Genomic DNA, 12569 nt, shown 5'->3' with positions numbered 1-12569 from the left:
ATTCGTAGAATTCCTTGTACTGTTTTAAGGATTATTCATGATTTTTTAGCCCACAAAATAAAGGTGACGAGTTTGTAGATACGTGGTATTCATATCATGTTTTTGGATAAATCGTCCCATGAATGGAACCGGGTCATCTCTCTTTGTGTTTGTAACTTCTAACATGTCTCTGCGGAGTGTACATCTGTGATTTTGACTATTGATTTATTGCCCTGTGCTGGATACATGCAGCTGGCTGTTTGATGAGATGTCGGAACTAGCTTCAATCCCCTGCACTTCCAAGAGGGCGCGAGGCACCAGTGACGGTGTCGACAGGCTCAGCAGCCTTCCAGACGAGCTGCTACACTGCGTGATGTCCTTCCTGCCGATGCCGGAGGCCGTGCGCACAAGTCTGCTCTCGCCAAGGTGGCGTAATCTCTGGGCCTCTGCGCCATACATCCGCATCGACCACCAGGACTTTATGGATGACGACAAGCTGGAGAAATTCGGGGACCGCCTGCTGCGCATGCGCGATGGAACTACTTCCTTGGATAAAGCCTGGATCTCTGTGCACCATGCTGTTGATACGACCATGTGTTGTGACTGGATTCGTCATGCCATCATGCACAAAGTTCGTCTCCTTCATGTTTCTGCATCTGCCCTTTTGGATAGCACAGCCATGTTTCCTTCACAGCACCTCAAAACAGTCAGGCTCCAATATAACTTGTTGAGACATGGGTTCTTTAGGCCACTGAACTGTGACTGCCCAGTGCTTGAGCATTTAGAGCTGGAGCATTGTGGTTTGTGGGACCTGAAGGAGATATCATCGAGGTCACTCAAGGTTCTACGTATCATTGGTTGCCATATCTTTGGTGGTCTCGTGATTTGTGCTAGCAACCTTACCCATGTCTCTATCGTTGACCCAATGTGTGATCCTGGTGCTATAGTAACTAGGGATCTGTCTTCTCTAGTAACAGCCTCGGTTAGTCTAACATCTAGGTTTCATTATTATAAGCGAAACACAATAGCGGATCATCGTCTACTTGATGGCCTCTCACATGCCACCACCTTGGAGTTGCATGCACCATTACCTGAGGTACAAACTAGTTCTTCTTTTCATCATATTTGCTTCCTTAGTTAGATTTTGTTATATAGTTGCTTCTCGGATTTAAATTCAGAGGATCTTTGCGTTTTGAGCTTACTTGTTTCTGTCTTATGTGCTGGTCTTATTTTAACAAGCTAGCATGGAAATATCGAGTAATCAAACTATTAACCTCACTGTCTTTGATCATTTCGATTTTACCTCTGATATATATGAAGGTCTCATTCGAGAGGAGTTTGAGGACATGCCCTATGTTCAGCAACCTGACAAGCCTGGTGCTGGGTGAGTGGTGCATTGCTGCTGACTTCTACCCGCTGCTTCGCATTCTCCAGCGCTCGTGCAAGCTGAAGGAGCTAAAACTTAAGCTCACAATGGTATACTTGCTCAAAACTATGTATGTACAGTTATACACCAGTTGATCTGCTAGGGTAGTAGAACCTCTGACCAATAATATGTTGCGATTATGCAGGAGGAATTTAGTACATGCAAGGATTCTGAATCTGCTCTGTCGTCAACCAGGGGAGCACCGCTGTCGGGCTCAGGCAGACACCCTTGCATCGAGAGGGTCAAAATCTACTGCCATGAAGATGATCCAAGGGCCAGCTCGTTGGTGCAGGTGTTGCAGCCGGTTGTTGGCGATGTGAAAATCAGCATCGAGCATCACTGATCTATGGTAATCAAGACCTTGTTTTTGTTTGGGGGACCTGCAACCCTTGGCCAGTGCTGAGTTAATGTGTGGAGACAAGATTGCTTTGGAGACGCTGGCGTTAATGACACAAGGGCATGCTTTAGACAATGGGTGTGAATGTGGTCGAATTTTGCTATAATCCACATGTGATGGTTAATCTGAGTAGTGTCATTTGCATGATGGATTATGAGCTAGTTCTTTGAAAACGCTATGTAATGTTTTAGATAATGGGTGTGAATGTGTGATCGAATTTCGCTATCCACATGTGATGATTGATCCGAGCTAATTCGTCATCGTAGACTAGTTGTGTCATTTGCATGATGGATTTCGAGCTAATTCTTTGAAAATGTTATGTGTATTTGTACATATAGCAGTGTTTTAGCTAAATACTGGATTGCTATCTTTGTTTGCGTGCTGAGAAAGTGGGAAGGTCACAGAAGCCGATGAAAATGCGGTTGGTGAACTGCAGTGGCATCACAGCCTTTCTCATGATTTGCTTTCTATTTGTGATGTTGGCACAACTCATTTGTTTCAAAGTAGATTGTGTGAAGAATCATTTAGGAAACTGTGTGAAGGATCTAGATGCACTGTGTTCTCGTTGTTTCATTCAGCTCAAGACCAATTTTAACATGACTTTCTTCTTCAAACCCCTAGCTGCTGCTGCTGCTGTTTCGGATATTTGGAACCAAGGAATGCAAAGACCTTTGATAATGTTTCACCTAGCAAGGCTTCTTGGTTTGGCAATTTTTCAAAAGAGATCTCTTGTCTTTTCTTTCGGGTTGCCGTGCGCCCCTTTCTTTTGCACTTATTGGTTTTAATATTTTTATAGGGAGACTACACGATAATAGTATAATAATAACTAATAAGATAGGTTAGGTTCACCTTATCCAGACTCTTGTAAGCTTTTAGAAGACAAGCCACATACCATTGTCAAGTTTCTTTCTTCCTACATATGTATATATAAATAACAAAAGAAGAGAATGTTTGGCCATGCATGAACACTAGCCACTAGGGGTGGGTATATATCAGCGCCAGCATCTGGTTCTTGACGATACCCATGCACATCTCAATCTCTCTGAAGATGGGGACGTTCTGCGAGCTGCACGGTTGCAGCCGCGACAGCGCCGAGTCGAGGATGTGCGCCACTTCCGCAGGGTGATACTGCTTCTCGGTGCAATTCTGATGCATCAAAAAAGATGGCCCGTTACATTACAACTCGTAAGATGACCCCGGAAACATTGTGACTGAAGAAAGAATTCGTAAGATCTCTAAAGATTGATCTACTTACCTGTATCATCAGGATGGTCGCTAAACAGGACGAAATCGGCTCCGATGGGAACTGGGCTTCGGAGTCGCTGCCGTTGGGCAATACTCTTGGACTGAAATGTTATTAGTTGCTGCAGCAGGGTCAAAGCGGCCCGAGGCGCTGTTATCTGAATTCGCCTGCCCCGAATCGGGTGGTATCCGTCTTATGCCTAGTATGCTACAACCAGTGCCGGTGCCACGGAGGTTCAGATTGTCTAGTGCTTCCCCTATTTTGGCAAAAGCATTCTCTCCTTCACTTACTTTGCACGTTGCCTAGTTAAACAAAAAAGAGGCACAAAGCAAACATGTATATACATTAAAACAAAAGAGGCACAAATTGCAGTAAAAGTACTTATCTTTGATCAATAATCCTTTTATGACAATTTAGAATGCACATACGGATATAAATATCTGTATATTATTGTCTAAAAAGATACACTTGCCATGCTTCTTTTATTTAGCAAATATAATACAGTACAAACTTGTGGTCAAAACTGTGTTCTGGACACTATGTTGGTGTCCAAACCAACACTTCTTTGTGAATGGAGGACTAAGCAATTGGTAAAGATTGAAGATTCCCAGCAAGAAAAAAATTTGACAGCACCAAAAGTCAGAGGTGTACTTGGTCTAAGCATACTCAAATGTAAAGAGTAAAACATAAGGAACGAAAACATAACACATAAATGTATTCTCCTAGTTTCTCAGTTCAGCACTAAAATAATGATTCTCCTAGCTTTTTGGTTCATCCACACGGACATACCATCACTAACAAATGAAGAGGATCGGTTTAGTGAAACCATGCATTGCGGAGTAGAATCCAAGAAATCAAAACAATCAGCAGGAAACGTTTTAAACCAGAAGAGATAAAATAAAGCATGCCAACAAAATGGTCTAAAAAGAAGCTAGATAGATATTGGTTACCATCACAAACTCAATACCCAGCTCCGGCCGACCAAATTGAACCCGACAGCGATTGCGGTCGACAGTCAAAACACTCCCATCATGAAGTTCTCTTGTTTTGGGATGACAGGCTATAACACGCTGCCCAACTGCTAAGGGCCGAGCAAGAACAGTTGGTAGACCTTCTCGAACACCAGACTGAAGTCCAGCATAGTGTTGTCTGACTGACTCACGATACTGAGAAAGCTTTTCCCTCTCCTCTTGTAAAAACTGCTTTGACAATCGACGTAGCTTTCCAAGAGAACTGCAAAACTGTAGACTTGGAAAAACAAACAAAGCAAAAGCAAACAAAGCAATTGCAAAACACCATGCAGTTTTTTTTTTTGAAAAGGGGGTCAAGCCCCGGCCTCTGCATCAGAACGATGCATACGGCCATATTATTGATAAGCAAAAGGTTCAACAAAAGTCTTCAGGTTTCAAAAATAAAGAAGCTCACAAAGAGCAAAAGCAAAATAACAGGATAACCACAACCCGCGGGCAAAAAGATAAGATAGGAAACTAAACACATATCCTATTACATGACCGTCATTCAAACCGGTTGAAGATATCCCGTGCTACCGTCTCCCATCAGATAGATTCGGTAACCAAACGCTCCCTGGCCTCCGTCGAGTGAGTAGCGACCACATACGGATCAGTTTAGTGGTCCGGAAGATAACCTGCAAGAAATGAATTTTTGTTGTTCTGTTAAAAACCAAATCGTTTCTGCAGTTCCAGACTGCCCATAATAAAGCACATACTCCTACACGGATATGTGTCGCTGTTTCGAATCTATACCATCTAACCACGTCCCAAATAATGTGTTGATAGTATTCGGAGAAGTAATACTAAATGCTAAGTGGACTGACCGCCACAATTTTTTTTGCCAATGGGCAATCAAGAAAGAGGTGTTTGATGGATTCGTCCTTATCACAGAAACTACATTTTGTAGATCCTGTCCAATTGTGTTTTGCCAAATTGTCCTTAGTTAGAATGACTTGTTTATGGACAAACCACATAAATACTTTGATTTTTAAAGGCACTTTGACTTTCCAAACATGTTTCGAACGAGAAACAGAGCTAGAGTTGATGACATCCAAATACATGGATTTAACCGAAAACTCTCCATTCTTTGTTAGCTTCCAGCGCAACTGGTCGGGTTGTTGAGAAAGGTGAATATCCATCAATCTTCTCACAAGATGTATCCAAGCTTCCCAACGGTTTCCCGCTAGCGTCCTTCTGAATTGAATATTCAGAGGATTGGACTGTAATACTGTTGCAACGTAAGCGTCTCTTCGCTGTGCAATATTATAGAGAGAAGGATATTGGAGTGCAAGGGGTGTCTCCCCTAGCCATGTATCCTCCCAGAATCTCGCGGTAGTACCATTTCCAACTACAAATTTTATCCTGTTGAAAAAGACAGATTTTGCTCTCATCGGTCCTTTCCAAAAAGGCGAATCAGTCGGCCTCACCATCGCCTGGGATAGTGTTTTGGATTGAAGGTACTTGTTCCGCAGAATCTACTTGATAGGCTTCCATGCTGTATCATCCAAACATTGACCTCATCATTTTATTGGATATGTTCATGATTTTGTATAGCAGGCTTGATTATGCAGTCACCCTTTGTTATCGCACCCTCTTAATTAGTTTATGTGATTAGTTTATGTGCCCCCCCCCCCCCCCCCATGTTATAGCCATGTGTACACGCCACACCCTTATTTGACTTTGTACTACATCTATTATTTATTTTTTGTACACCTGCTGCACGTCAATGCTCAGCGACCTTATTATAAGTGTGTACACTAAGGGTTTGCTGCCGTTGTGGTTCATGGAGTAAAGGAATCGAAACATACCCTTTTGTGCTTCTGATTCAGGTTCGCTCTGATCTCTATCCATCTCTGCTTTGTGCACTTGGTCAGCTAGTTAGCGATCTGCATAGTTCAACTCAAATGAAACTGGCACCCGATTATGCTATCTATTACTCCCTCCGTTCCAATTACTCGTCGTGGTTTTAGTTCAATTACTCGCCGTGGTTTTAGTTCAAATTTGAACAAAAACCACGACGAGTAATTTAGAACGGAGGAAGTACGTGCTATAAATGTTTCCTAGCTAAGCTATTTGTTTCTCAAGAGTTTTGTCCCGTTCTCCGTTAGAGAGAAGAAAATCCCTAGGCGCCGTCGACCGGGTTCATCGTTTCCGTTGGTTCCCCTCTCCTCCCGCAGCTTATCTGGCTTCCGGAGGTGAGGAAAACTACGGATCAACGCTCGGAGTCCAGTTTGCTTTCCATCTATGTCTGATTTTTGGGTCCTTAACGGCAAAGTCTCAACTGTGGAGGTGGAGTCATATACAGAATAAAAGTCACATGGTTCTATCCTCCCTCTGGTCTGGTGTGGCTCTCGTGGATGCATGTGACCTATGCTGGGCAACAATGGTGTTTTGGTCCTATGGATCGACAACTCCCTTCTCGCCGACATGTTGATTTTTTTTTTTTTCTTCCGACATTCTTTCCCAATAGTACAACGACAAAGAAGCATTTCGGCAACATCTCTTGCAAGGGGTGTGCTGCCAGCCATAGTGTGTACAGTGATCTTAGGTGCTCATTTGTTGGGGGCTGCGGCTGATACGAGTTGTTCTTTCAAACCTGTGAGGTTAGTACAACTTGTGCATGTTTGGTCTTCTGCAGTTTCTTCACTAGATGTATAGAGAGAAGTAGAGATGCAAGGGAGGATGGATCCAGAGTCAATGAGTACAGAGGACTTTGATGTAGCATTATCTTTTATCTTGGCCTATTATTGCTTTGTTTTTGTTTGATCTTTTGTTGTAATGTGTCCGGTAGAATACTTTTTTGACCAATCCAGGAAAGTTTCATACTTCATTGACAACCATATTTGAAAATACAGTAGAATACGCTTTCAGCCCATTTTTTGTCAAATTTTGACCAAAAAAATTAAAGTGTCCACAGAAAATTGAAAGAATTCTGTAAAATCAACGCTAGCATGGTGACCAATCTAAGAAAGCTTCACACTTTTTGGCAAACAGATTTTGAAAAATAGTAGAAATACCCTTTCAACCCCTTTTTGTGACGCAGCAGTTGACTAGGTGGTCAACTCAGTCAAAACGAGTCGGACTGACAAGAAACCGGTTTGAGGGGTGGTAGGGCTGAAGTTTTGCTGGTTTCTAGAGTACAGAGTTATAGTAAGGCGGTTTTAAAGTTTGGAGTTGTTTCTTAGACATTCATGACAATTTGAGGTTAAAACATGGACTTCTCTCTTTACTAAAAAAAGGTAGCTGTGTTTCTATGTTAAAAAAACTAGCTGTTTCGGTAGGTACATTGTATATACATCCATTTCAGTTTTTTCAAAATCAAACTTTGAAAAGTTTGACAAAATCTAGAAAAAATTGTCAACATTTACAATACCAAAGCAATTCCATTAGACTCATATTGAGTACGACATGATATATATTCGGTATTATAGAAAATTTGAAGTAAGTGTACATCTATCATGTTGTCTGGGATACATCCTAGACAACCAAAACATTGAACTAGACTTGGCTGCAAGGAATTAATAGACGTAAAAAGAGGAAGGCAATCCACCATATAGATATATGTCTTCTCTAACTCATACTAATATAATCGCAGGTCAAATATCATCATATGGACTTGACAAGTAGCACCGCCATGTGGTGTGCCATTGTGGTCCTTCTCGTCATGTTATTAGCCACCCAAAAGATCTCAAGAGCTAGAAGAATGAGTTGCATTGATCCACAGTGTACAAGCCAACAACTTCCACCCGTGGTGAATGGAGTTGCTCTCCTGAGACTATTACCTACCCTCCTGAAGGAAGGCCTGCCTTCTATGGCTAATGATCTGTATGTCAAGTATGGCAGTGTCTTCACAGTAAGTTCATTTGGACTCAAGGTAACACTATTGATCGGGCCAGAGGTGACGGTGCATTTCTTTCAAGGTCTGGAGTCAGATATTAGCCACGGCAATCTGCTCGAGTTCACGGTGCCCATGTTTGGCAAAGCGGTTGGTTATGGCAGAGATAAAGCCACGCGAATTGAACAGATGCGCTTCCACACTGAAGCACTGAAGGCATCAGGGCTGAGGAGCCATGTCCATCCCATGCTTCAAGAAGTGGAGGTATATGCGTTTTTTACCAGTCGGTTGTAGACTAAATCCATTATCACAGTCTGGCTTTATTTATTTATTTTGGAAATGGAGGCGTACACCCGGCCTCTGCATCATAATGATGCATGCAGCCATCTTATTAAAATAGTCTGGCTTTATGCATCCTCGAGTTCTAACTAACTCTTAATATCGCGTTGGCATAGAGGTAAAGTGTAATTGGTATCATATTCATATTAATATATCCCTATTATCAAAATAATTGCACAAAGCTTACAGCGAGATTGATTGTATATGCAGGGTTACTTTGCGAAATGGGGAGAGGAGGGCATAGTTGATTTAAAGCTTGAGTTCGAGCAGTTACTCATGTTGATCTCGAGCCGGTGTCTACTCGGAAAAGAGGTTCGGGAGAACATGTTTGATGAGGTCCATGCACTTTTTCATGAGATCGAAAGCAGTATGACCTTGATCAGCTTCTTGTTCCCATATCTCCCTACTCCAGTAAACCGGCGGCGCGATAGGGCGCGGATCAGGCTAACACAAATACTCTCTGACGTGGTCGAGTCCCGTAAGAGCTCTGGTAGAGTTGAGCAAGACACACTACAAAAGCTAATCGACTCCGAGTACAAAGATGGCAACCCTACAACGGTAGCAGAGGTAGTCGGGCTTATCATGTCATTGATATTTGCTGGGAAACGCACAAGCTCTCTCGCTAGCACTTGGACCGCATCTTGTCTACTCAGCCATCCAGTCTTCTTGAGAGCTGCCATTGAGGAGCAACAACGAGTCACCAAGAAATACAAAGGTGGGCTAGATTACAATGCTTTTTCAGAGATGGATACGCTGCATAGCTGCATCAAGGAAGCCCTAAGGATGCACCCTCCAGCAGCAATGTTGGTTCGCAGGACACATAAGCCCTTCACGGTGGAGAAAAAGCAAGGCAAACAATATGAGATCCCTCAAGACCACATCGTGGCAACTCCTACAATAGTCAACAATAACATCCCTTATATATACAGGGACCCTCACGTGTATGATCCATATCGTTTTGGTCTCGAAAGAAGAGAGGACAAAGTAGGTGGCAAGTTCTCGTACACTTCATTTAGCGGTGGAAGGCACATTTGCGTTGGGGAGGCCTATGCTTACATGCAACTTAAAGTGATATGGAGCCGTTTGTTGAGGAACTTTGAGCTCGAATTGATCTCTCCTTTCCCCAAGACAGACTGGAGCAAGATCTTGCCAGAGCCACAAGGAAAGCTATTCATTAGATATAAGAGAAAATAATGGTGTTTTGCATTCGGTTATTTAGTTGACCTACTTGTGTACTTGCAACATATATGTATAGCACGTGTGTTTTCTGTTGTGAAATTACTATGCATACTAGATTGTGCCCATCAAGAAATAAAAATATTGTAGATGAACTACAATGCGTTAGATTCTTTGTTGTGGAACCTGCCCACCCGAGTTCAAGTCCTCGACTTGGTATGAATATTTACATTTTCCTGATTTAGCCAGCCAGTTCCTCTTGCTTACCTAAAAGAAGGTGGGCCCACCAGAATTGTTGCCCTGGTCTAGCCAGCCATTTCCTCTCGCTTGCCTAAAAAACAGTTCCTCCCGCCGCCGTTGAGCCAGCTCACCGTGCCGCCGCCGTCTTCGTTGATCAGGTGCTCCCCCTCGCCCCAGACTACCAGTAGGTCAGTGCGACATTCCTCCAGCTTGTTTCCTTCTAGCAATGGAGGTCAGAGGTTGAAACCCTAGCATTTTTTTTCAACTGTAAATAAATCCCTACTATAATACTATTTTGCAAATCAAAAGAATGAATTTTGATTTTGCCATGATTCGACGATATTTGTTGCCCTATGATCTTCCAAGCCTGCACATGTATGTGTATAAAATATTACTACTACATAATTAGTAAGTCAATTACATGTAACAGCTCTCGGGTGCGTCTACACCCTCATGAACAGTAAATTCGTAAAAGATTTAAAAACAATTAAAAAAATCTGAAACTTTCAGGGATCAAAGATGATCACAGATTTGATGTTCCTGCAAAGTTTCAGCTACAAATAGCATTCGCAGAGCCCTTTTGTTTCCTTAATTAGAACAGAAAGATAACGATACTAACAATAAATCTTAACAAGAGCTTGATGCCCTTTTGGCAATTTCTTGCGTGAAACACCAGACTCGACCCTGAGAGTCTAGTTTTAGGGAAGCAGCAGCTAGACTTAACGGTTCGGTGAAGCAGTGCTGGGAATGCGATCAATACACAGATCCAGATCTATTCACGGGTCTTGATGCAGCTAGACTTAACGCATATATAGTTTTGTTCCACATTGATAGCTTGGAGGTTTGACTAATACCTAGTTGCTGCAAGTGTGTCAGTTTCTTGCATATACTTAAAAAGTGCAGTTGTGCAGCTGGTACTTAAAACTGTAGCGTTTTTTTTAATGTTTGCCGAGGCAAGGGCAGGAGGTGCCATTCCATATACTCCCTCTGTTCACTTTTGTAAGTCCTTTAGGACAGCTGAAATTAAACTGTTTTAGGTGCTGTCTTAAATGTCTAAAAGGTCTTACAAAAGTGAACAGAGGGAGTAAGAAGAATGGAATTGCCCGGTTAATTAGAGGAAAACCAGGCAAAAACCAAAATACTGACACTAAAGTAGAAAAAAAAGAACTAGAGGTTGGGGGTAGGGTTTAACGCAAATATCATGGAACATCGTCTGAGCCAGACACGAGAACGTCGAGGCCCAAAACCGCGAGATGCAGCTTGTGTGCAACCCCCCCCCCCCCCCCCCCCCCCCAAAAAAAAGACTCGGTACCGCCTCTCCATGCAAGAATTAGCAAGTGGAGAGCAACCCGGGAGTCGGAATCACCCATCTTGACTAGGTCCTTCTTCGCCTTTCTGTTGATGCCCACCAAAGCACGGATCGCTGCGATCTCCTGCAAAGAAAGTGGCTTAATGTACATATCGAGGTAAGCTTGCATCCTGTTCGCAGAATGCTTGCTGCTCTTGCGCGACAACACTACTTCCTTGGATGAAGCCTAGATCTTTTCTCATGGTGCTGATAGAATCAAGACTTCTGAGTGGATCTGTCAGGCCATCATGCACAAAGTTCGTCCTCTTCATGTTTCTGAATTCTGCAATGGATTCTGTGACTATGTTTATTTGGAGTGAAGAACAATGTTGCCTTCTCAACACCTCAAAAGAGGGCTCGCGGCTGCTCCTGCGGCGAGTGAGCTCACATAGCGGCGCTCGCTCGATCTCGCTGCTCCGGCCGGCCATGCACCTACCTCCACCAGATTCATATAGCGGCGAAGCTGGTGTTTGAATTTGGATCTACTATATCTATATCTATACCAATATATAGTGTGTCAATAGATTCAAATATTATCTGTTGGATATGCTCCATCCAACGGCCGATATATGGCAAATCCGAGCATTATCATCCGTTGGATAAAGTTTTCAACTCAGATTCTGCCACGTTGCCTTCTAATTGAGCCCCCAACTCTACCATCTCATGTGTTCTAGAAGCATCTTTTCACATGCTTATCTGATCAAATGTTTTTATACATTTTTATATATGTGATAAACATTTTCTTTATTCACATTTAACATTTTTCATATGCTTGGTCAGCATTTTACAAAAACAATTATAGTGTTTCTATATTATATATATTTAAATATTTTAAAGCATAAACAAAAGTTAAAAATAAAGAAAAAACGAAAACAGAACATGTAAAAAAACAGAAAAGGAGGTTGTGGCCTCTGGCGCTCCTGAGCCGACCCATCATGGTCTCACCTTCAGCGAGCGTTCCCAAAGTCTCTCCGAAGGCAAGATATAGGGGTGCCCATAGCAACACACCCTAGGCCGCCCAAGGCGAGGGGCGGGGAGTAGGACGCACGTGCCGTCATGCTCTTTCCCGGCGAATACTCTATCGTAAGGAATGCTTATGTTGAAGCTGTCATGCTCTTTCCCGACAAATACTCTATCGTAAGGAATGCTTATGTTGAAGTTCTCTCACTTGTTTTGATCTTTTCTCAACCAAGGGAGAGTATGGTACCATCGTAGAGGGTACTGAGGTTTCCTCTTTTGCACACCTAGAAAAGGCGGCGTTATGTCAACCTACATGTATGCTTGATGGCTCTAGGCCGAGGCATAATGTCGCCTTTTCTAGCCATGCAAGAGATGAAACCTCAGTGCCCTCTACCAGATGGAAGATCAAGGTAACTGTTAGATGTATATAGTTCATTGTGTACATCCCCATTGTATAAGGGGCTTTTCTGCACTTTATCACATCTGTATATGTACTGGCCGTTGGCCCTCAGTAAAGCTTAGTTGCTCATTATCCAACATGGTATCAGATGTTAGGTTACCCTCTCTCCCGCACGATGCAACTCCATGCCTGCTCCATCCTCGTCGTCGCTGCATC

The 12569-nt window shown here is 42.8% G+C and overlaps 2 protein-coding genes and 1 pseudogene across 2 annotated transcripts; 2 read left to right on the top strand and 1 right to left on the bottom strand.

The window, feature by feature from the left end:
* Window positions 1-239: 239 nt before the first annotated feature.
* LOC125555411 (MEIOTIC F-BOX protein MOF-like) lies at window positions 240-1776 on the top strand. The gene is made up of 3 exons (XM_048718379.1): window positions 240-1075; window positions 1300-1455; window positions 1551-1776. Exons 1-3 carry the CDS (start codon window positions 248-250, stop codon window positions 1746-1748), a joined length of 1182 nt encoding a protein of 393 aa, XP_048574336.1. The 5' UTR covers window positions 240-247; the 3' UTR covers window positions 1749-1776.
* Window positions 1777-2611: 835 nt separating this feature from the next.
* LOC125555698 lies at window positions 2612-5906 on the bottom strand (annotated as a pseudogene).
* Window positions 5790-9546, top strand: LOC125555410 (obtusifoliol 14-alpha demethylase-like). Its single transcript, XM_048718378.1, has 3 exons — window positions 5790-5884; window positions 7651-8154; window positions 8440-9546. Exons 2-3 carry the CDS (start codon window positions 7666-7668, stop codon window positions 9421-9423), a joined length of 1473 nt encoding a protein of 490 aa, XP_048574335.1. The 5' UTR covers window positions 5790-5884; window positions 7651-7665; the 3' UTR covers window positions 9424-9546.
* The last annotated feature ends 3023 nt before the right edge of the window (window positions 9547-12569 follow it).

The sequence above is a fragment of the Triticum urartu genome, chromosome 5 (genome assembly GCF_003073215.2).
Source record: "Triticum urartu cultivar G1812 chromosome 5, Tu2.1, whole genome shotgun sequence".
Classification (NCBI taxonomy): domain Eukaryota; kingdom Viridiplantae; phylum Streptophyta; class Magnoliopsida; order Poales; family Poaceae; genus Triticum; species Triticum urartu.
The sequence above is the reverse complement of the archived record's forward strand: the minus strand, read 5'-3'. Positions and strand labels throughout refer to the sequence as shown.